General features: G+C 35.3%; 1 protein-coding gene across 2 annotated transcripts; it reads left to right on the top strand.

Moving 5' to 3' along the window:
• The first annotated feature begins 772 nt into the window (after positions 1–772).
• On the top strand, positions 773–8,691 carry LOC149892634 (uncharacterized). 2 transcript variants are annotated; one of them, XM_090080005.1, is made up of 5 exons: positions 773–844; positions 4,505–7,525; positions 7,783–7,848; positions 8,110–8,166; positions 8,323–8,691. In XM_090080005.1, the coding sequence occupies exons 2-5, from the start codon at positions 4,534–4,536 to the stop codon at positions 8,640–8,642; spliced, it is 3,435 nt and encodes a 1,144-aa protein (XP_089936131.1). In that variant the 5' UTR covers positions 773–844; positions 4,505–4,533; the 3' UTR covers positions 8,643–8,691. The 2 variants fall into 2 exon arrangements, with proteins under 2 accessions (XP_089936131.1, XP_089936130.1); XM_090080004.1 differs by having other exon boundaries at positions 779–7,525.
• The last annotated feature ends 13,361 nt before the right edge of the window (positions 8,692–22,052 follow it).

Raw genomic sequence — 22,052 nt, 5'->3', positions numbered from 1 at the left:
TTTCCTTTTAATCTCCTTTCTTTCGTCCAAAAAGCGTTTTGATTTTTGCCTCGCCACAAGCGATGAAATCGATAAAAAAACCTGCTCGGACATTCTCAATTCTCAACAACAAAAGCAATCAAAGTTCTAGCTCTCGAGCACGTGCGCCAACAGGTTGATGAAACCGTTCAAATATGCTCGATCGCTAGAATTTAAAAAAAAAAAAAGAAGCAAACCAGAAACAAACCAAAATAAAAAAAAAACAAAAACAAAAATGGACATCTTTAGAACGCTTAAATTTTATAAAATATTTTCCTCTGCGTTTTTAACCAGCTAAACTGTCGTAAAGTTTTTTCGGTGCAGTTCATTTAAAAAACATAGTTTTCAACTTTTAAACGTTTTAGACTTCTCGTTTAAGGCAGTCGAAAGAAATGAGTCGACTTGCTCTCTCTCTCCCTTTTCGGTTTTGTTTTTGTTTACTTGTTTTTGTTTTTTCTTCGTTTGCCTTCGTTTGCCTTTGTTTGCCTTTGTTTGCTTTTGGAAAAGTTGTCGCCATGCGAGACTTAGTTTTTTTTTGGCTCAATTTGTGATTAAGTGAAGTTCTAGTCTTGAAAGTGTGCAAAGTGTGGGCCAATCTGGTGGCTGGAGTGATGACACGTGAATGCTGGAAATTCCAGACTTTGAGCGGATTCAGCGTACATAGAAAGAAAATGTAACATTCACGTGGGTCTCTCCTAAGCTTGCCATTGGTCGGTCTGCTGGCCTTAAGTACCCCCCCCCCCCCCTCAACGTCACGTTTGCTCAACTTTCTCGGTCTTTGGCGCCCAAAGAAAGCTCGAGGAAGGATAAAAATGGCGAGGTTTCGGTACTGCGTTTTCTGTTTTTCCTATTTGTTTTTGTTTGTTTGTTTGTTTCGTTTGTTTGTTTATTTATTTAATCGTTTTTTTGTTTGTTTCGTTCGTTTGTTTGTTTGTTTCGTTTGCTTCGTTTGTTTTGTGATGTTTTGTTTTCCCTTCTTGATGGCACAAAACAGAAGCAAACAAGACTTTCGGTTATATTCGGTTATATTCGGTTCAATAAAAGTTTGTTGGTTTCTGCACAACAACAACAACAACAACAAAAGTCCCTCTGTCCCTCAAAAGCAGTTTCTCCTCTGTCCTAAAGAAGAGCCTCTTTGTAATCGATCTTGTCTGAATGCAGCTCTCCTTTTGCCTACAGGTTTTTATTCCAACCCTTTTGTTGTTGTTAGTGCCATGTTGTTGTTATTGTTATACTCTGTAAAAGCAGTTGTTGCTGTTGTACTTGTTTGTTGTTTCTAAAGACACTGTTGTTGCTGCTGTTAGCGCTGTTAGTAATCACCCACTTGGCTTGTATTTTTGTTTCTTGTTTTTGTTTTTTGTTTTATTTATAAACACTCTCTGAGTAAGTGATGCTGTTGCTGTTGTTGTTGTTACAGTTGCAATGAGTGTTTGTTAATGTTCCCCCACTTGGCTTGTTTATAATCTATTTTATTTTATCAACACTCTCTGAGTCAGTGATGGTGTTGCTGTTGCTGTTGTCGTTATTATGCTTGCAATGGGAGTTGTTACTGTTCACCCACTTTGCTTGTTTTGTTTTTGTTTCTTTATTTTATCAACACCCTTTGAGCCAGTGATGCTGTTGCTGTTGTTGTTGTTATAGTTGCAATGAGTGTTGTTAATGTTCACCCACTTTGCTTGTGTTTTTGTTTTTGTTTATCAACACCCTTTGTGTCAGTGATGCTGTTGCTGTTGTTCTTATTACAGTTGCAATGAGTGTTTGTTAATGTTCACCAACTTGGCTTGTTTATAATCTATTTTGTTTTATCAACACTCTCTGAGTCAGTGATGCTGATGCTGTTGTTGTTATTGTGCTTGCAATAAGTGTTGTTAATGTTCACCCACTTTGCTTGTTTTGTTTGTGCTTTTGTTTTTCTTTATCAACACCCTTTGAGTCACTGATGCTGTTGCTGTTGGTGTTATTATAGTTGCAATGAGTGTTAATGTTCACCCACTTTGCTTGCTTTATTTGTTTGTTGCTTTTTTTTTTATCAACACCCTGCGAGTTAGTGATGCTGTTGCTGCTTTTGTCATTTTACTTGTATTTATAGTTGTTACTGTTCAGCCACTTTGCTTGTTTTTTAATCTGTTTTATTTTATCACCACACTCTGAGTCAGTGATGATGTTGCTGATGCTGTTGTTGTTATTTTACTTGCAATGATAGCTGTTACTGTTCAGCCACTTTGCTTGTTTTGTTTGTTTGTTTGTTTGTTTTTTTTATCAATATCCTCTGAGCAAGTGATGCTGTTGCTGTTGTTGTTGTTATAGTTGCAATGAGTGTTTGTTAATGTTCACAAACTTGGCATGTTTATAATCTATTTTATTTTATCAACACTCTCTGAGTCAGTGATGCTGATGCTGTTGTTGTTATTATGCTTGCAATAAGTGTTGTTAATGTTCACCCACTCTGCTTGTTTTGTTTGTGCCTTTGTTTTTGTTTATCAACACCCTTTGAGTCACTGATGCTGTTGCTGTTGGTGTTATTATAGTTGCAATGAGTGTTAATGTTCACCCACTTTGCTTGCTTTGTTTGTTTGTTGCTTTTTTTTTTATCAACACCCTGCGAGTTAGTGATGCTGTTGCTGCTTTTGTCATTTTACTTGTATTTATAGTTGTTACTGTTCAGCCACTTTGCTTGTTTTTTAATCTGTTTTATTTTATCACCACTCTCTGAGTCAGTGATGATGTTGCTGATGCTGTTGTTGTTATTTTACTTGCAATGATAGCTGTTACTGTTCAGCCACTTTGCTTGTTTTGTTTGTTTGTTTGTTTGTTTTTTTTATCAATATCCTCTGAGCAAGTGATGCTGTTGCTGTTGTTGTTGTTTTAGTTGCAATGAGTGTTTGTTAATGTTCCCCCACTTGGCTTGTACTTCTGTTTTCTGTTTTGTTTTGTTTTTGTTTTTTTTGTTGTTTTTTTTCTCAACACTCTCTGAGTAAGTGATGCTGTTGCTGTAGTCGTTGTTATAGTTGCAATGAGTGTTTGTTAATGTTCACAAACTTGGCATGTTTATAATCTATTTTATTTTATCAACACTCTCTGAGTCAGAGATGCTGATGCTGTTGTTGTTATTATGCTTGCAATAAGTGTTGTTAATGTTCCCCCACTCTGCTTGTTTTGTTTGTGCCTTTGTTTTTGTTTATCAACACCCTTTGAGTCACTGATGCTGTTGCTGTTGGTGTTATTATAGTTGCAATGAGTGTTAATGTTCACCCACTTTGCTTGCTTTGTTTGTTTGTTGCTTTTTTTTTTTATCAACACCCTGCGAGTTAGTGATGCTGTTGCTGCTTTTGTCATTTTACTTGTATTTATAGTTGTTACTGTTTAGCCACTTTGCTTGTTTTTTAATCTGTTTTATTTTATCACCACTCTCTGAGTCAGTGATGATGTTGCTGATGCTGTTGTTGTTATTTTACTTGCAATGATAGCTGTTACTGTTCAGCCACTTTGCTTGTTTTTTTTTGTTTTTGTTTTGTTTGTTTGTTTGTTTGTTTTTTTATATATCCTCTGAGTTAGTGATGCTGTTGCTGATGCTGTTGTTGTTATTATGCTTTCAATGAGAGCTGTTACTGTTCACCCACTTTGTTTGTTTATAATCTGTTTTATTTTATCAACACTCTCTGAGTCAGTGATGCTGATGCTGATGCTGTTGTTGTTATTATGCTTGCAGTGAGAGTTGTTACTGTTCACCCACTTTGCTTGCTTATTGTCTATTTTATTTTGTCAACACTCTCTGAGTCAGTGATGCTGATGCTGATGCTGTTGTTGTTATTATGCTTGCAATGAGAGTTGTTACTGTTCACCCAATTTGCTTGTTTTGTTTTTTTATTTGTTTTTTTGTTTGTTTTTGTTTTGCTTGTTTTTTTTTATCAATACCCTCTGAGTCAGTGATGCTGTTGCTGTTGTTGTTGTTGTTATAGTTGCAATGAGTGTTTGTTAATGTTCCCCCACTTGGCTTGTACTTTTGTTTTCTTTTTTGTTATGTCAACACTCTCTGAGTCAGTGATGCTGATGCTGTTGTTATTATGCTTGCAATGAGAGTTGTTACTGTTGTAGTTATGTCTGTCATTTGTCCTTGTTAGCAAGTTCTATTTGCCCTCTCTTGCCTTTTTTCAACACAGTTTCTTTCTTTGAGTCATATGGTTGCGAGATCCTCTCAAACTCCATCTCTTTATTTATTTGTTTCTTTTCTTTTTCTTTTTTTTTTTCTCATTCTCCTTCTCATAATAGCAATCACTGCTGCCACCATGCATGTAATGCTAGTTGCTCTCATTCTTTTTCATTTGCTAGTGGAAACTTTGTTTCTTCTTGTTGCTCTCTTTTCTTTCTTTTTTTCTCTTTTGCAGAGGATTCGAAAAAACACAGCTCTTCCCTGCAGTTGTAAACATTCCAGGATTGGATGCAGGCAGAAGAAAAAAACTCTCACTGACTGGTTTCCTTTTTTTAGCAAAAACCGTTGCAAACAAACACCTGAACATGTCTTCTTCACAAGAAAACAACTCTGTTGTTGCTTCTTCTCCAAACTCTAAAGCAAAAAAAAAGAAAAGAAAGCAGTCACAAGAACAGAGAGACTTAAAGCTCAAAAACAAAGTCAGGGCCGCATTAGTTGCAGCGTGTGGCTCCGTAAACAGGGTTGTACCTTTCTATGGTACCAAGAAGAGGTACGCTGTTAGCTGTCCGATGCCTTTGTGCAAACATTCGTCCACAAGCATTAAAAGACACTTGACTAAAAAAGATCATTCTTGGACTTTGGATGAAGCTTCCATCTTTTACTCTGCAATGGTCAGGAAGTTTCAGCATGCTCGTCTCGAACGCAAGTCCGGCTGTCCAAAACCTTACCCCTGTTTGCAATGTTGGAAGTATTACGACCGACTGGACATACACTTGAAAGAGACTCATTTCTACGATTCCAAGATGATCAAACAAAAGATTGCAGAGGCAAAGCGATACGACAACGAGAAGCTCTATGTCCCTCAATTTATTCGACCTGCCTTCTTTGGTATTAAGCCAGTAGCTGAACAAGCGTCTGCATCAGGCTCTGCATCCTCTGCTCCTGGGCCTTCCTCCTCTTTTTCTTCTCCGGTTCTTTCCTCTGATCCTCTTTTAAGCTTGCCCTCACCAGTTGCTGGTTCGTCCGAGGCTCCTTCTGCAAACCAATGCACCTCTGTAGAAAACAAAGAGCTGAACACCGAATCCGTCCTTGACTCTGATTTCGATTCCTTAGAGCACTTGGTTTCCAGCTCCTATGTCTTGACCGAAGAAAAGAGACTCTTGTTTCAGCTGGACAAAGATGCTTTTCACTTTTATTACCAGTCAGCAGATGAGCTCTTCAGAGACTTTGAAAAGTGGCTTGTGGTAGCCAACAACAACACTTGGTCACAAGCAAAGATCTACAAAAATGCAGTTGTGGAAATATTGACTTGTTGTGACAGCACGTTGACGCTGCACCCAAACGCCCTCACCAATTCCAATGTTTTGGAGGATAGATACTTCTCCTTGCACTTTAAGAAAATTCAGCTCAATTCCAAGCTGAGTGAACTTGACCAAACAAAAGCCATGTCTTGTCACACGTTGTACAACCGCCTCGTCTCCCTTTGTCTCCTGTTTCGTTTCAGTGAAGCCAGAAACGTCTATTTCGGACTTTCTCATGAGGCCATCCGACGTTTGCGCTGCAAGGTGGATGAGTTGCGAAAAGTGCTGAGGCCCTTTCGTTCTTTGAGGAGGAGCCTTGTGAAAAGAAGAAAAAGCATCAACATCATCAATGTCAGTTTGCTGACCGAATATGGCAAGTCTGCATACGTAAGAGACTTAGTGGAATCGATTAGAAAGGCGTCTCTTCCGCTGACTAGAGACAATGCTGTGTCTCTACGAAACCATCTTCTGCTCTCTGTCACTGTAATTAACAGTTTAAGAAAATCTAACATTGCTCTTTTAAACATTAGAGACTACATGGCTGCTGAGAAGAGTGAGTGTGGATATTGCATTGTGCAAGAGCGCTACAAAACAGCATACAAGTACGGAGCCAAAAACATTCTAGTGCCGAACGACTTGAAAGTGTTGATCGATATTTATTTGCTGAGATACAGAGACCTTCTTGTCAACGACTCTCACTACATGGCTGCAGACACCAAGACTGTTTTGGAGTTGAGCGACTGCTACAGGCCCCTTTTTCCTTCGGTGAGAGCCAACAAAGACGAAGGTGTGACACTAGGTGCAACTAGAGTGCCTGTTTACCAGATGGGTTCCTCTGCTATCACCTCTAGCCTGACGTCCTGCTTCAGAAAAAGCCAAGTAAACATTCCCATGAAGCGTCTTACTCCCACTTGCATTCGCGGTTCGATAGCCACTTACTTTGCCAACAACAGCAAAGAAGATCGCGAGCGGTTTGCTACACTCTACATGAAGCACAGCAGACACACAATGGATAGCTTTTATGTGTCCCAGTGGAACGCTGCAGAGGAGTTGCGCTTTGCCCTGGGCATCGGACAGTCCTTCGGAGTCATAGAGTCTTTGACTGTTGAAAAGTCTGAGAGACCACCAAAGGAGGAGAAGGATGTGATGGACTGGCTCCGAACTAATGCAGAGGAGTACGGTTTTCATGATGTTGAGGACATTTTTGAGGAAGATTCAGACTCCGGTTCTGACTCTGAAGAATGTGCTGCTACTTTCGGTTGTACCACAGTGGTTCCATTTTCTCCAGCTGTAGAAAACAATGCTCCTTTAGAGGACAGCAACGAACATGTTGTAGATTTCTTGTGTGAACCTAGCTCAACTCCTGTTTCGTCTGTTCCTTCTGAACAAACAATCGCTGGTCCAGTTCTTGAACTATCCTCTGCTCTTGCACAACTAGTTCCTAATGAACAAGCTGTTTGTATGGATGTAGATCAGACTCTAGCTGTTCCTGTTGGCACAGCTTGTTCTCCTCTTGCATTAACATTATTTCCTGATGAACCGGATTTTATTGAACACCATGCACAACTTTCTCCAGTTTACTTTAGTGAGCAAGTGGTTGCCAAACCTGTTTCTGCTGCTCCTGCTCAACAAGTTGCTTTCAGTCCTTCAAAAGAGGTCTTTTCTGTTCTGCTGGAAACAGTGTCTAATGTTGCTTCACAGCAAGATAATCTTATGGCTGTCACACGTGTTTTCCATGCTCCTCCTGAAGCTGCTCTTCTTGAACCTGCTCTTCTTGAACCTGCTCTTCTTGAACCTGCTCATAAGCAAGTGGTTGCCAAACCTGTTCATGTTGCTCCTTCTCTGCAAGTTGTTTTTAATCCTTCAAAAGAGGTCTTTTCTGTTCCTCTGGCTCCTAATCTTGTTGCTCGTCAGCAAACGATGGCCAAACCCAGTTTGTTTCTTTCAGCTGTTCCAGTCCAACAGGCTGGTACTGTTCTTGAAAAACAGCCCTCACCTGGTGCTGTTCAATCTGTTGGTAGTCTATTTAGCCAAAGTCTTGCTTGTACATCCAGAGGTAAATTCTTTTTGATTTTTGATTTTTATGCAAATCTCAACACGCTTTCAAAAAATAAAAATGCCCAAATTAACTCCTTGCCCTATTGTTATTGTTAAAGCTGTAAAAAAAAAAAAAAAAAAGAAAAACAATAAAAAAAACAAAAAAAAAAACAAAAAAAACAACACAGAAGTGTGTATGTATTTGTTGCAGGACTAATTCTGTGATTGCTTAAATGTTTACACAAGTGAATGATACTAAAACTGATTATGTTTTAGAAGTAAAAGATCCAAGAAGAAAAAAAATCAAGTTGGAAATGCCATCTTTTACTCAAGAACACATCGGTAATGTAAAACCTAATTTATACAAACATATATAAACACAAACCTCTTCTTGCACAATTTCAGATGGTTAACTGTTAATAAAAACTAGCCATCATTGCTAAGTGCACTTTTAGAAAGTTGTGTCTACCCGATTTCTAATGATGAAGTTAGAAACATCACCGTTAGAAATCATGCACAGCTTGTTATTATCTCTAACACTTAGAAACTGTTGATGGTTTTTTTATGAATTAGAAAAATGAACATGGTTTTATTTTATTTCAGGATCAACTCAGCCAAGAACAAAGGAAAACAAAGCAGAAGTTAGCCAATGCCAATTAGGTAATCTTTCAAAAACCAGTTATTGCTATCAGTGCAAACAATAAGGTCAACAAAAAAAACAAATAAAAAAACAAAATTAATCTTGTCATGCTTCAGAACCAAATGAATATTCGATTTAATCTCTTTGTGTTATGACTTGAGTTTGTAAAATTTTAGATGAAATAGTTGAAAAGCTGAATGCTTGCCCTGGCCACAACGAATGGTTCAACACCAGAAGTTTTCCTCGATGTGCAGCTTTAGTGTTGGCATACATCTTGCAAGACGTGTTTACAGATGTAAGCTCAAGTTGCTCGTACAAAGATTACCTTGGCATCTTGGCAAATCATAGCAGTGACAAGCTCATTCATGTCTTGCAAAAGTACTCCTACCGAAGCCATATTAAAGACAAAATTAAAAACATGAAGCTAAAAATTCAAAAAGAGGGTAGTTTAGAAAAGTTTGTTCAATATGGCAATATAGTGAGACCATTTATGTAGTTTAGAAAAGTTTGTTCAGTTTGGCAATAAAGATGGGCCTTTTGTGTAGTTTGTTTTCTCTATGCTTTTGCAAATATATTTATCTGTTTCGCTAAATACATAATAAACAAGAAGTTCTGTTAAACTGTTCTCACATTTCTTATTTAAAGATAGTTCAAACTTTTTTTATCTTTAAAAAAAAAAAAAAGTCGTTTTGTTATTCTGTTAACACTTTTAATAGAGTTGCATTTAGAATTACTTCTGATGTTTTTAAGAGTTTGTTAAAAAGCAAATTAATATTTTCTGTGATGTTAAACTGCATAAGTGAAATTTAAAAAAGGAAAACTGCTCCAACCATTTTTCGGAAAAAGAAATCAAAAAGTTCCTTATTTTAAAAGATCTAGACATCCATTTCTTCTTCAGCAAAATAGCGAGGCTTTTTTTATGAACTCTTACTCTCTATTTTTTCATATATTTACACAAAGGATTTTATTAAGTTCAATGTAAACATACATAGAAGTATATTATGTTTTTTTTTTTGTTTGTTTTTTTTTTATGGTGTCTAACTTTTGTTTCACTTCTATTTTATTTTACGTTTATCTTGTATTTTATCATGCCTTATTGGTTTTTGCGTTTTGTGATGTCAAGCTGCGTAAGCTAAACTTAAAAGAGGAAAACTACGCTAACTTTTCTTTGAAAAAATATTCAAAAAGTACCTTAAAAGAGAAAGCACACGAATTTAAAAAGTTGTATCTTGCCATCCAATTCTTCTTCTGCAAAGTAGTGAGGCTTTTGCTCTCTAATTTATCTCTATTTACGCAAAGGGTTTTATTTCAATGTAAACACGTATAAAAGAATACTTTGTTAAAAATAATGTTAAAGGAGTTGCGTAAAAAAAACGTCTGAATAAACTTTCTTTACAAAAAAAAACAACTAAGAAACAAGCGCGCCTAAGAAAAACCAGATCGCGATTCACTAAGTCAATAGACGAAAGAAACAAACTTTAAAAAGTCTTTCTAGACAACAAATTCTATTTTTGGCAATGCAGTTTTTGTATTTATGCAACCTATCTTTTGTTTCACTTCTACTTTATTTTACGTTTACCTTGTATTTTGTCTTGCCTTTTTGCGTTTTGTGATGTCAAGCTACATAATCTAAACTTAAAAGAGGAAAACTAGGCTAGTAGAATATTATGTTGTTGGTTTTATATGCAGCCTAACTTTAGTTTCATCTATATTTTGTTTTGCGTTTATCTTATATTTTATCTTGTCTTTTTGAGTTTTGTGTTTTGTGATGTCAAGCTACATAAGCTAAACTTTAAAGACCTTTTTTTTGAAAAACTATTCAAAAACTACCTTTAACAAAGTAGCGAGGCTTTTTATGCACTTTTACTCTCTAACATACCTATATTTGCGCAGAGGATTTTATTTAACTCAATGTAAACATACATAGAAAAATATTGTTACCCGTTTATTTTATGCAGCCTAACTTTAGCTTCATCTGTATTTTATTTTACGTTTATCTTATATTTTATTTTGTCTTTTTGAGTTTTGTGCTTTGTGATGTCAAGCTACATAAGCTAATGTTAAAAGAGGAAAACTACGCTAACCTTTTTTTGAAAAACTATTCAAAAACAACCTTTAACAAAGTAGCGAGGCTTTTTATGCACTTTTACTCTCTAACATACCTATATTTGCGCAGAGGATTTTATATAACTCAATGTAAACATACATAGAAAAATATTGTTACCCGTTTATTTCATGCAGCCTAACTTTAGCTTCATCTACATTTTATTTTACGTTTATCTTATATTTTATTTTGTCTTTTTGAGTTTTGTGTTTTGTGATGTCAAGCTACATAAGCTAATGTTAAAAGAGGAAAGCTACGCTAACCTTTCTTTGAAAAACTGTTCAAAAACTACCTTAGACATAATCTAGATTTAAAAGAGGAAGACTACGCTATTTTTGCTTTGAAAAAACTTTCGAAAACCACCTTAATCGATAGAGATAGCACACGATTTTAAAATGTTGTATCTAGTGATCCACTTCTTTTACACCAAAGTAGCGAGGCTTTCTATGCACTTTTACTCTCTAACATAGCTATTTTTGCGCAAACGATTTTATTTATTTCAATTTAAACATGCCTAGTAGATTATTATGTTGTTGGTTTTTTATGCAGCCTAACTTTAGTTTCATCTATATTTTATTTTGCGTTTATCTTATATTTTATCTTGTCTTTTTGAGTTTTATATTTTGTGATGTCAAGCTACATAAGCTAAACTTTAAAGAGGAAATTTACGCTAACCTGTCTTTGAAAAACTATTCAAAAACTACCTTTAACAAAGTAGCGAGGCTTTTTATGCCTTTTTACTCTCTAGCATACCTATATTTGCGCAGAGGGTTTTATTTAATTCAACTTAAACATACCTGTTAGATTATTATGTTGTTGGTTTTTTATGCAGTCTAACTTAAGCTACATCTATTTTTCATTTTACGTTTGTCTTATATTTTATTTTATCTTTTTGTGTTCTGTGATGTCAAGCTACATAAGCTAATGTTAAAAGAGGAAAGCTACGCTAACCTTTCTTTGAAAAACTATTCGAAATCTATTTTTGAGATAATCTAGATTTAAAAGAGGAACACTACGCTAATTTTGCTTTGAAAAAACTCTCGAAAACTACCTTATTCGATAGAGATAGCACACAAGTTTAAAAAAGTGTATCTAGTCATCCACTTCTTCTACAGCAAAGTAGCGAGGCTTTCTATGCACTTTTACTCTCTAACATTATGCATTTTACTCTCTATTTTTGCGCAAAGGGTTTTATTTAATTCAATTTAAACATGCCTAGTAGATATTTTATGTTGTTGGTTTTTTATGCAGCCTAACTTTAGCTACATCTATTTGTCTTATATTTTATTTTATGTTTTTGTGTTCTGTGATGTCAAGCTACATAAGCTAATGTTAAAAGAGGAAAGCTACGCTAACTTTTCTTTGAAAAACTATTCAAAATCTACCTTTGAGATAATCTAGATTTAAAAGAGGAACACTACGCTAATTTTGCTTTGAAAAAACATTCGAAAACTACCTTATATTTTATCTTGCCTTTGTTAGTTTTGTGTTTTATTATGTCAAGCTTCATAATCTAATCTTAAAAGAGGAAAACTGCGCTAACTTTCCATTGAAAAAGTACTCAAAAAGGACCTAAATCGATATAGATAGCTCACGATTTTAAAAAGTTGCATATAGTCATCTTCTTCAGCAAAGTATCGAGGCTTTTTATGGATTTTTACTGTCTAACTTTCCCATATTTGCGCAAAGGAATTTATTTAGTTCAACTTAAACATGCCTAGTAGATAATTATGTTGTTTGTTTATTATGCAGTGTAAACTTTGTTTCATCTATATTTTACGTTTATCTTATATTTTATTTTGTCTTTTTGAGCTTTGTGTTTTGTGATGTCAAGCTACATAATCTAAACATAAAAGAGGAAAACTACGCTAACCTTTCTTTGAAAAACTATTCAAAATCTACCTTTAACAAAGTTGCGAGGCTTTTAATGCTTTTTTACTAACATACCTATATTTGCGCAAAGGATTTTATATAATTCAATTTAAACATGCCTAGTAGATTATTATGTTGTTAGTTTTTTATGCAGCTTATCTTTAGTTTCATTTATATTATGTTTTAGGTTTATCTTATATTTTATCTTATCTTTTTGAGTTTTGTGTTTTGTGATGCCAAGAATTTTAAGCTAAACTTAAAAGAGGAATGCTACGCTAACCTTTCTTTGAAAATCTATTCATAAACTACCCTAGACAAAAGCTAGATTTAAAAGAGGAAAACTACGCTATTTTTGCTTTGAAAAAACTTTCGAAAACCACCTTAATCGATAGAGATAGCACACAATTTTAAAAAGTTGCATATAGTCATCCACTTCTTCTGCAGCAAAGTAGCGATGCTTTTTATGCACTTTTTCTCACTAGTTTGCTTATATTTACGCAAAGGAATTCATTTAATTCAATCCAAGCATATATAGAAGATTATTATGCTATGATTTTTTTTTTCTTTTATGCAGCCTAACAATTATTTCACCTATATTTTATTTTACGATTAACTTTTATCTTACTTTTCTTTTTTGAGTTTTGTGTTTTGTGATATCAAGCTACATAAACTAAACTTTAAAGAGGAAAACTACGCTAACCTTTCTTTGAAAAACTATTCAAAAACTACCTTTAACAAAGTAGCGAGGCTTTTTCTCTCTAACATACCTATATTTGCGCATAGGATTTTATTTAATTTAATGTAAACATACCTAGTAGATTATTATGTTGTTGGTTTTTTATGCAGTCTAACTTTAGCTTCATCTGTATTTTATTTCACGTTTATCTTATATTTTATTTTGTCTTTTTGAGCTTTGTGTTTTGTGATGTCAAGCTACATAAGCTAAACTTAAAAGAGGAAAGCTACGCTAACCTTTCTTTGAAAAACTATTCAAAATCTACCTTTGAGATAATCTAAATTTAAAAGAGGAACACTGCGCTATTTTTGCTTTGAAAAAACTTTCGAAAACTACCTTATTCGATAGAGACAGCACACAAATTTAAAAGTTTGTATCTAGTCATCCACTTCTTCTACAGCAATGTAGCGAGGCTTTTTATGCACTTTTACTCTCTAACATACCTATATTTGCGCAAAGGATTTTATTTAACTCAATGTAAATATACATAGAAGAGTATTGTTACCCGTTTATTATTATGCAGCCTAACTTTAATTTCATCTATATTTTATATTGCGTTTACCTTATATTTTGTCTTGCCTTTGTTAGTTTTGTGTTTTGTTATGTCAAGCTTCATGATCCAATCTTAAAAGAGGAAAACTGCGCTAACTTCTCATTGAAAAAGTACTCAAAAAGGACCTAAATCGATATAGATAGCTCACGATTTTAAAAAGTTGCATATAGTCATCTTCTTCTTCAGCAAAGTATCGAGGCTTTTTATGGACTTTTAATCTCTTATTTACCCAAATTTGCGCAAAGGACTTTACTTAATTCAACTTAAACATGTCTAGTAGATTATTAAGTTGTTTGTTTTTTATGCAGCCTAACTTTAGTTTCATTTATATTTTATTTTACGTTTATCTGATATTTTATCTTGTCTTTTTGTGTGTTGTTTTGTCAAGCTACATAAGCTAAACTTAAAAGTGGAAAACTACGCTAACCTTTCTTTGAAAATCTATTCAAAAACTGCCTTAGACATAAGGTAGATTTAAAAGAGGAAGACTGCGCTATTTTTGCTTTAAAAAAACTTTCGAAAAATACCTTAATCCATCGAGGTAGTACACGAATTTACAAAGTTGTATCTAGTCATCCACTTCTTCTATAGCAAAGTAGCGAGGCTTTTTATGCACTTTTGAGTTCTAATTTATCTCTGTTTACGCAAATGGTTTTTGTTTATTTCTGTGTAATGATATACAAAAGAGTATTTTGTTAAAGATTATGCTGCAGGAGCTGCGTAAAAAAACTCTGGTGACCTTTCCTTAAGAAAAAAGCAACTGAGAGGCATGTGCGCTTTAGAAAATTCAAATCGCGATTCACCAAATTAAAAGACGAAAAGAACGAACTTTAAAAGCTCTTACTAGACGTTTGTGTTTATGATAGGCAATGCAGTTTTAGATTTTATGCAGCCTAACATTTGTTTCATCTATATCTTATTTTACGTTTATCTTATACTTTATCTTGCCTTTTTGAGTTTAGTATTTTGTGATGTCATGCTAAATAAGCTAAACTTTGCTAATTTTTATTTGAAAAAATATTCAAAAACTACCTGAATTATAAAGCTAGATCTAAAGGAGGAAAACTACGCTAACTTTTCTTTAAAAAAATATTTAAAAACTACCTTAAACATAAGCTATATCCAAAAGAGGAAAACTATGCTAACTTTTCTTTGAAAAAATACTCAAAAACTACCTTAAACATAAGCTAGATCTAAAAGAGGAAAACTACGCTAACTTTTCTTTGAAAAAATACTCAAAAACTACCTTAAACATAAGCTAGATCTAAAAGAGGAAACCTACGCTAACTTTTCTTTGAAAAAATATTCGAAAACTACCTTTAAACATGATTTAGTTTAATAGATGAAAACTACGCTAACATTTCTTTGAAAAAACATTCAAAAACTACCTTTAAACATGATTTAAATTTAAAAAAGGAAAACTACGCTAACATTTCTTTGAAAAAATATTCAAAAAGTACCTTAATCGAAAGAGATAGCACGCGAAATTAAAAAGTTGCATCTAGTCATCCGTTTCTTCTTCATCAAAGTAGCGAGGCGTTTATGCACTTTTTATTCTCTAATTTATCTCTATTTACGCAAATGGCTTTTGTTTATTTCAATGTAAAACTTTTCAAAAGAGTATTTTGTTAAAGATTATGCTGCAGGAGCTGTGTAAGATAACTCTGGTGACCTTTCTTTAAGAAAAAGCAACTAAAGTAGATGTGCGCCTAAGAGAATCCAAATTGCGATTCACTAAATTAAAAGACATATACAACAAACTTTAAAAGTGAAACTATTTTTACAAGCGTATTTGGTAAAGATGAAATGTTCTTATGACATTTTAACGTTACGAAAAGGATTTTCTTCAGTTCAAATATTTATTACAATTTAAAGTGTTAAATAATGTTACAGAAACGACCTAAAACGCCTGTTGTATTAATTTAAACGAACAAAATAGATAAAAAAAAAAGAAAAACTATCATTAAAAAAAAAAAAGAAAAAAAGAAAAGAAATAGAAGTTGAGGAAAAATAAAAATAAGAACTTCTAACAAAGAGCTCTTCTTTTTATTTTTCAGATTTTAGATGCTTAATTCCTTGAATGAAAAGTTGAACTGATGACCCACTACTAAGGTTGTTCCTAGCCTTCCGTTCTCAAACTAGGCCATTCTGAGAGGCTGTTTGATTAAGTACCGTTGATAGTAGTATCGCACGTAAGAGACTTCTAAAACTCTGATTATTAATTCCTTGAATGAAGAGATGACTTCATACTCACTAACGAGGTTGTTCTTAGCCATCCGTTCTTAAACTAAGCAAAACAGTGAAGTTGTTTGATTAAGTATCACAGTTTGCTGATTTGCACATGCACCATTGCCGAAACTGTGATGCTTGTTCCTTGATTGGATTGAAGAAGCTCATCACCATGCTTTTTACAAGCTGTCCGTTGTTATGTTTTGCAATTCAGTGGTTCTGTTTTGCAATTCATTTTCTGTTTGTTTAAGTATCATCGATGGTGGTGTCGTGCATGCAAACTTTCCGAAACTCTGATGCTTGTTTTTCTTGAATGGAGAGATGAGCTTATACTTTAGGTGACTTTTAAAACTGCAGTAATTAGTGCCTCGAATGGAAAAACGAACTCATTCTTTACAGACCAAGGTTGTTCCTGGCCATCCGTTAACATACTAGGCAACAGTACAGCGAAGCTGTTTGTTTTACAAGCTTTTGTCGTTTCGAGAAATCACTACATTAAGCATTCGATGGTGATACACGACTGATGGCCAGGTTCTGATTTTCGAATGAAAAGAAGAGTCGCATCCGACCACCGGTCGGCTTTCGACGCAAAACAGCTGTACACACTCGTCCAACGTCCAGTGACTAACTGTTGCAACGAGAAAGTTAGCTTTATTTGTCGTGCAGATTGTCCGCTTTGACGTAAAATGCTAGAAATTTGCTGAACGCTCGGTTTGCGCCGCCCAAGAGTCATTCTGTTTCTGCGTTGCCAGCGTCTGTCGGCTAAATACAACTGTAGACTCCGCGCAAGCTTTTTCACCGCAAAAGTTGTACAGAGCCACACCGAAGGCTAAAATCGACTTTAAGGTCGAAGGTTAAAATCGACCCTAGAGCTTTGAAAACGACGTCACGAAATTTTCAAGTACATCATCGAAGAAAATTACGGCGGCCAGATGCGACTCTTAGTACTAACTCTTCTAATCTTAGTACGTTAAGCATTCCAGTCGAGAGATCAGACGTTTTTTCGTCACCTAAGAGACCGGCCGATCCGTTTGCGACGCTGCGGAAAGAAAGAAGATGGCAAACCACAGGGTTGTTACCGTAACAAACCTCCGTGAGTACCTCCATCTCGAATGGCTTTTGGGGAAACGTTCGTTTTAAACTCAAAGGGATGGTTGTTAAAGCTCACAAAAGCCTGGTTAACGATTTTCTAACGGCAGAGACCGTGTTTACAATGGATGCAGGCCGTTTGCCCGAGCCCAAAGCGCAAGACCTTTCGGAGAACTCCTCTAGGTCGATGCAACGAAACTACTAGACGCGTGCACCTAGCGGCACGTTACAACCGAAGGACGCCCCTCGTGGACACTATACGAACGCAATTTTTCATTGTCCCCAGGCTTCCAAACCGTAACCTCATCCCCCTCCAATCCTAACCCCGTAATTCTCTTACTCCTTCCCCCCCCCCCCCCCCCACCCCTACCCCTCTTAAAAAAAAAAAAAAAAAAAGATAAAGAAAAAAAGAAAAAAGTTTCCTTCTCTCTTTTTTTCTAGCTTTTAGCCGGCCCTCCGCTAGAAGGGAATAGGGAGTAACGAAGGTTTGACATCAAAGTAGCGTTTCGTATAAGATTTGCTTGGCAAAATTTGACAATTTTTATAAAAGCCAAGCACTAGTTCAAACTGGAGATAATAAAACGAAATCGAATGATCTCACTTCTCAAACCACTGAGCTGCCATTGGTCGGCAGTTTCATGTTTGGAGACTATTGAGCTGCCATTGGTCGGCTGTTTAATCGTTGCGATTGGTCGGCAGTTTTATCGTTGGAGACCATTGAGAGATATAAAAGGCACTTTTTTTTTTTTTGAGCACAACATTAAACGCTATATCGTTAGATCTTGTTATAAAGGCACCCTTAAAATGCCGAATTGAAAAAAAAAAACAAAAACAAAAACAAACAGAAAAAAAAAATGAAATCGAAACGGGCATTCTTTTAAGCATAACGTTAAAAGCTAAATCGTTAGAGGTTTTATTAAGAAGGCACCTTTAGAATGCAAAAGACAAAAACGGAAAGTTTTGCTTTCCTGGCCACAAGCGATAAAATTGTTAGTAAAACGCACTCTAGCATTCTCACGTTCCAGACGTGACCAATGTTCGAGTAATCGAACAGGTCCGCTCAACCGTGAATGAAAGCGGAACTAACACACACTACCAACTAGTCACTGTGTTGGTCTGCTGAAATTACAACAGTCCATGAAAAGTATCTCGTAGAAAAGTCCTAATTTTGGATCATGGGCGGGCTGCTCAAATGAGCACTCTGCCCAATTGAAACAAAGGAAAAAAAAAAAAAAAAAAAGAAAAAAGAAACCGAAACGGGCATTCTTTTGAGCATAACGTTAAAAGCTAAATCGTTAGATGTTTTATTAAAAAGGCACCTTTAGAATGCGATGTCCTCAAATATTTTCCTCGATATTTTAATAAGTAAACAAAAACAAAACTAAGTCTTGCAACTGGCGAAAACTTTCAATAAGCAAACAAAGCAACAACTTTCCTTTCGAGTTTTTTACATTTTAAACAAAAGACAAACAAAGAAAAAAAAAACAAACAAAAACAAAAACAAAAAAACAAAACAAAAACAAAACAGAAAAGGGAGAATGAGTGAGTCGACTGATTTCGCTCAACTGTCTTAAACGAGAAGTCATAAACGTTTGCTTGTGCCAGCAAGTTGCAAATTAAGTTGTTAATGAGCTGCACCGCAAAAACTTAACCCACAGTTTATTAAGCATATTAAGCCTTTGCTGACATGTTAAGACATTTTAAGCCTTTGCTATTATCATGAGGCTTTTTTGCTCCACGAGCCAAAAAAGTACGCTAGAGTTGTTGACAAACTGCATCGCGGTCGAAAAGTGTAATTACGCCAACACTTTTATCCGTTTAAGCATTTCGTTTTCGCACGAACAACAATTAAAGCAGCTCGTTGAGCTTAACGACGTTCGTATTTTTTTTCGAAGCCAAAACTTCGGCTATAAGTAGAGTGAAGAGGCACTTCGAAAAACAACAAAGCTGTTCGCAGTCGATAGCAACGAGCGACAACATCTCTGCGAGTCTGGCATCAAGGTAAACATTTTTTTTTACATTTTCATTTGTTAGTGCCACTTTTGTGTACATTATGTATTCAAAAATTTCTTGCTGACGCTAGATTTTTCGTTTTCAATGAACAACAGTTGCAACCTCTAGTCGTTTGCTAAAACAGCTTGCTAGGACAACCAAATCAATCATATGTTGTGAAAATTTCTTTTTGTTCAACTGACTAAGGAAGATCGAGCGAACGCTTTTTTTTTTTATAACTTGTTTGTATCATATTGCTATTAAGAAAACAGCGTTGTGTATACTAAACGTGACATAATTGGCAATTATCCGTAACTAAAAATAAGATAGAAATTACAAACTTGATACCATATTTTAATTACTCTAACAAAACTAGACGTCATCGCGTGAGAAAATAAATGTTTATGACACATAACCTATTTTTTTGTTTTTTTTTTTCTTCTCTTTTTTCCTTTTAATCTCCTTTCTTTCGTCCAAAAAGCGTTTTGATTTTTGCCTCGCCACAAGCGATGAAATCGATAAAAAAACCTGCTCGGACATTCTCAATTCTCAACAACAAAAGCAATCAAAGTTCTAGCTCTCGAGCACGTGCGCCAACAGGTTGATGAAACCGTTCAAATATGCTCGATCGCTAGAATTTAAAAAAAAAAAAAGAAGCAAACCAGAAACAAACCAAAATAAAAAAAAAACAAAAACAAAAATGGACATCTTTAGAACGCTTAAATTTTATAAAATATTTTCCTCTGCGTTTTTAACCAGCTAAACTGTCGTAAAGTTTTTTCGGTGCAGTTCATTTAAAAAACTTAGTTTTCAACTTTTAAACGTTTTAGACTTCTCGTTTAAGGCAGTCGAAAGAAATGAGTCGACTTGCTCTCTCTCTCCCTTTTCGGTTTTGTTTTTGTTTACTTGTTTTTGTTTTTTCTTCGTTTGCCTTCGTTTGCCTTTGTTTGCCTTTGTTTGCTTTTGGAAAAGTTGTCGCCATGCGAGACTTAGTTTTTTTTTGGCTCAATTTGTGATTAAGTGAAGTTCTAGTCTTGAAAGTGTGCAAAGTGTGGGCCAATCTGGTGGCTGGAGTGATGACACGTGAATGCTGGAAATTCCAGACTTTGAGCGGATTCAGCGTACATAGAAAGAAAATGTAACATTCACGTGGGTCTCTCCTAAGCTTGCCATTGGTCGGTCTGCTGGCCTTAAGTACCCCCCCCCCCCCCCTCAACGTCACGTTTGCTCAACTTTCTCGGTCTTTGGCGCCCAAAGAAAGCTCGAGGAAGGATAAAAATGGCGAGGTTTCGGTACTGCGTTTTCTGTTTTTCCTATTTGTTTTTGTTTGTTTGTTTGTTTCGTTTGTTTGTTTATTTATTTAATCGTTTTTTTGTTTGTTTCGTTCGTTTGTTTGTTTGTTTCGTTTGCTTCGTTTGTTTTGTGATGTTTTGTTTTCCCTTCTTGATGGCACAAAACAGAAGCAAACAAGACTTTCGGTTATATTCGGTTATATTCGGTTCAATAAAAGTTTGTTGGTTTCTGCACAACAACAACAACAACAACAAAAGTCCCTCTGTCCCTCAAAAGCAGTTTCTCCTCTGTCCTAAAGAAGAGCCTCTTTGTAATCGATCTTGTCTGAATGCAGCTCTCCTTTTGCCTACAGGTTTTTATTCCAACCCTTTTGTTGTTGTTAGTGCCATGTTGTTGTTATTGTTATACTCTGTAAAAGCAGTTGTTGCTGTTGTACTTGTTTGTTGTTTCTAAAGACACTGTTGTTGCTGCTGTTAGCGCTGTTAGTAATCACCCACTTGGCTTGTATTTTTGTTTCTTGTTTTTGTTTTTTGTTTTATTTATAAACACTCTCTGAGTAAGTGATGCTGTTGCTGTTGTTGTTGTTACAGTTGCAATGAGTGTTTGTTAATGTTCCCCCACTTGGCTTGTTTATAATCTATTTTATTTTATCAACACTCTCTGAGTCAGTGATGGTGTTGCTGTTGCTGTTGTCGTTATTATGCTTGCAATGGGAGTTGTTACTGTTCACCCACTTTGCTTGTTTTGTTTTTGTTTCTTTATTTTATCAACACCCTTTGAGCCAGTGATGCTGTTGCTGTTGTTGTTGTTATAGTTGCAATGAGTGTTGTTAATGTTCACCCACTTTGCTTGTGTTTTTGTTTTTGTTTATCAACACCCTTTGTGTCAGTGATGCTGTTGCTGTTGTTCTTATTACAGTTGCAATGAGTGTTTGTTAATGTTCACCAACTTGGCTTGTTTATAATCTATTTTGTTTTATCAACACTCTCTGAGTCAGTGATGCTGATGCTGTTGTTGTTATTGTGCTTGCAATAAGTGTTGTTAATGTTCACCCACTTTGCTTGTTTTGTTTGTGCTTTTGTTTTTCTTTATCAACACCCTTTGAGTCACTGATGCTGTTGCTGTTGGTGTTATTATAGTTGCAATGAGTGTTAATGTTCACCCACTTTGCTTGCTTTATTTGTTTGTTGCTTTTTTTTTTATCAACACCCTGCGAGTTAGTGATGCTGTTGCTGCTTTTGTCATTTTACTTGTATTTATAGTTGTTACTGTTCAGCCACTTTGCTTGTTTTTTAATCTGTTTTATTTTATCACCACACTCTGAGTCAGTGATGATGTTGCTGATGCTGTTGTTGTTATTTTACTTGCAATGATAGCTGTTACTGTTCAGCCACTTTGCTTGTTTTGTTTGTTTGTTTGTTTGTTTTTTTTATCAATATCCTCTGAGCAAGTGATGCTGTTGCTGTTGTTGTTGTTATAGTTGCAATGAGTGTTTGTTAATGTTCACAAACTTGGCATGTTTATAATCTATTTTATTTTATCAACACTCTCTGAGTCAGTGATGCTGATGCTGTTGTTGTTATTATGCTTGCAATAAGTGTTGTTAATGTTCACCCACTCTGCTTGTTTTGTTTGTGCCTTTGTTTTTGTTTATCAACACCCTTTGAGTCACTGATGCTGTTGCTGTTGGTGTTATTATAGTTGCAATGAGTGTTAATGTTCACCCACTTTGCTTGCTTTGTTTGTTTGTTGCTTTTTTTTTTATCAACACCCTGCGAGTTAGTGATGCTGTTGCTGCTTTTGTCATTTTACTTGTATTTATAGTTGTTACTGTTCAGCCACTTTGCTTGTTTTTTAATCTGTTTTATTTTATCACCACTCTCTGAGTCAGTGATGATGTTGCTGATGCTGTTGTTGTTATTTTACTTGCAATGATAGCTGTTACTGTTCAGCCACTTTGCTTGTTTTGTTTGTTTGTTTGTTTGTTTTTTTTATCAATATCCTCTGAGCAAGTGATGCTGTTGCTGTTGTTGTTGTT

This window comes from Hydra viridissima, unplaced genomic scaffold (assembly GCF_058129835.1).
Source record: "Hydra viridissima isolate aposymbiotic clone 2 unplaced genomic scaffold, HvirCarnegie_v1 scaffold_2, whole genome shotgun sequence".
In the NCBI taxonomy this organism is placed as follows: Eukaryota; Metazoa; Cnidaria; class Hydrozoa; order Anthoathecata; family Hydridae; genus Hydra; species Hydra viridissima.
This window is presented reverse-complemented; position numbering and strand designations above follow the sequence as displayed.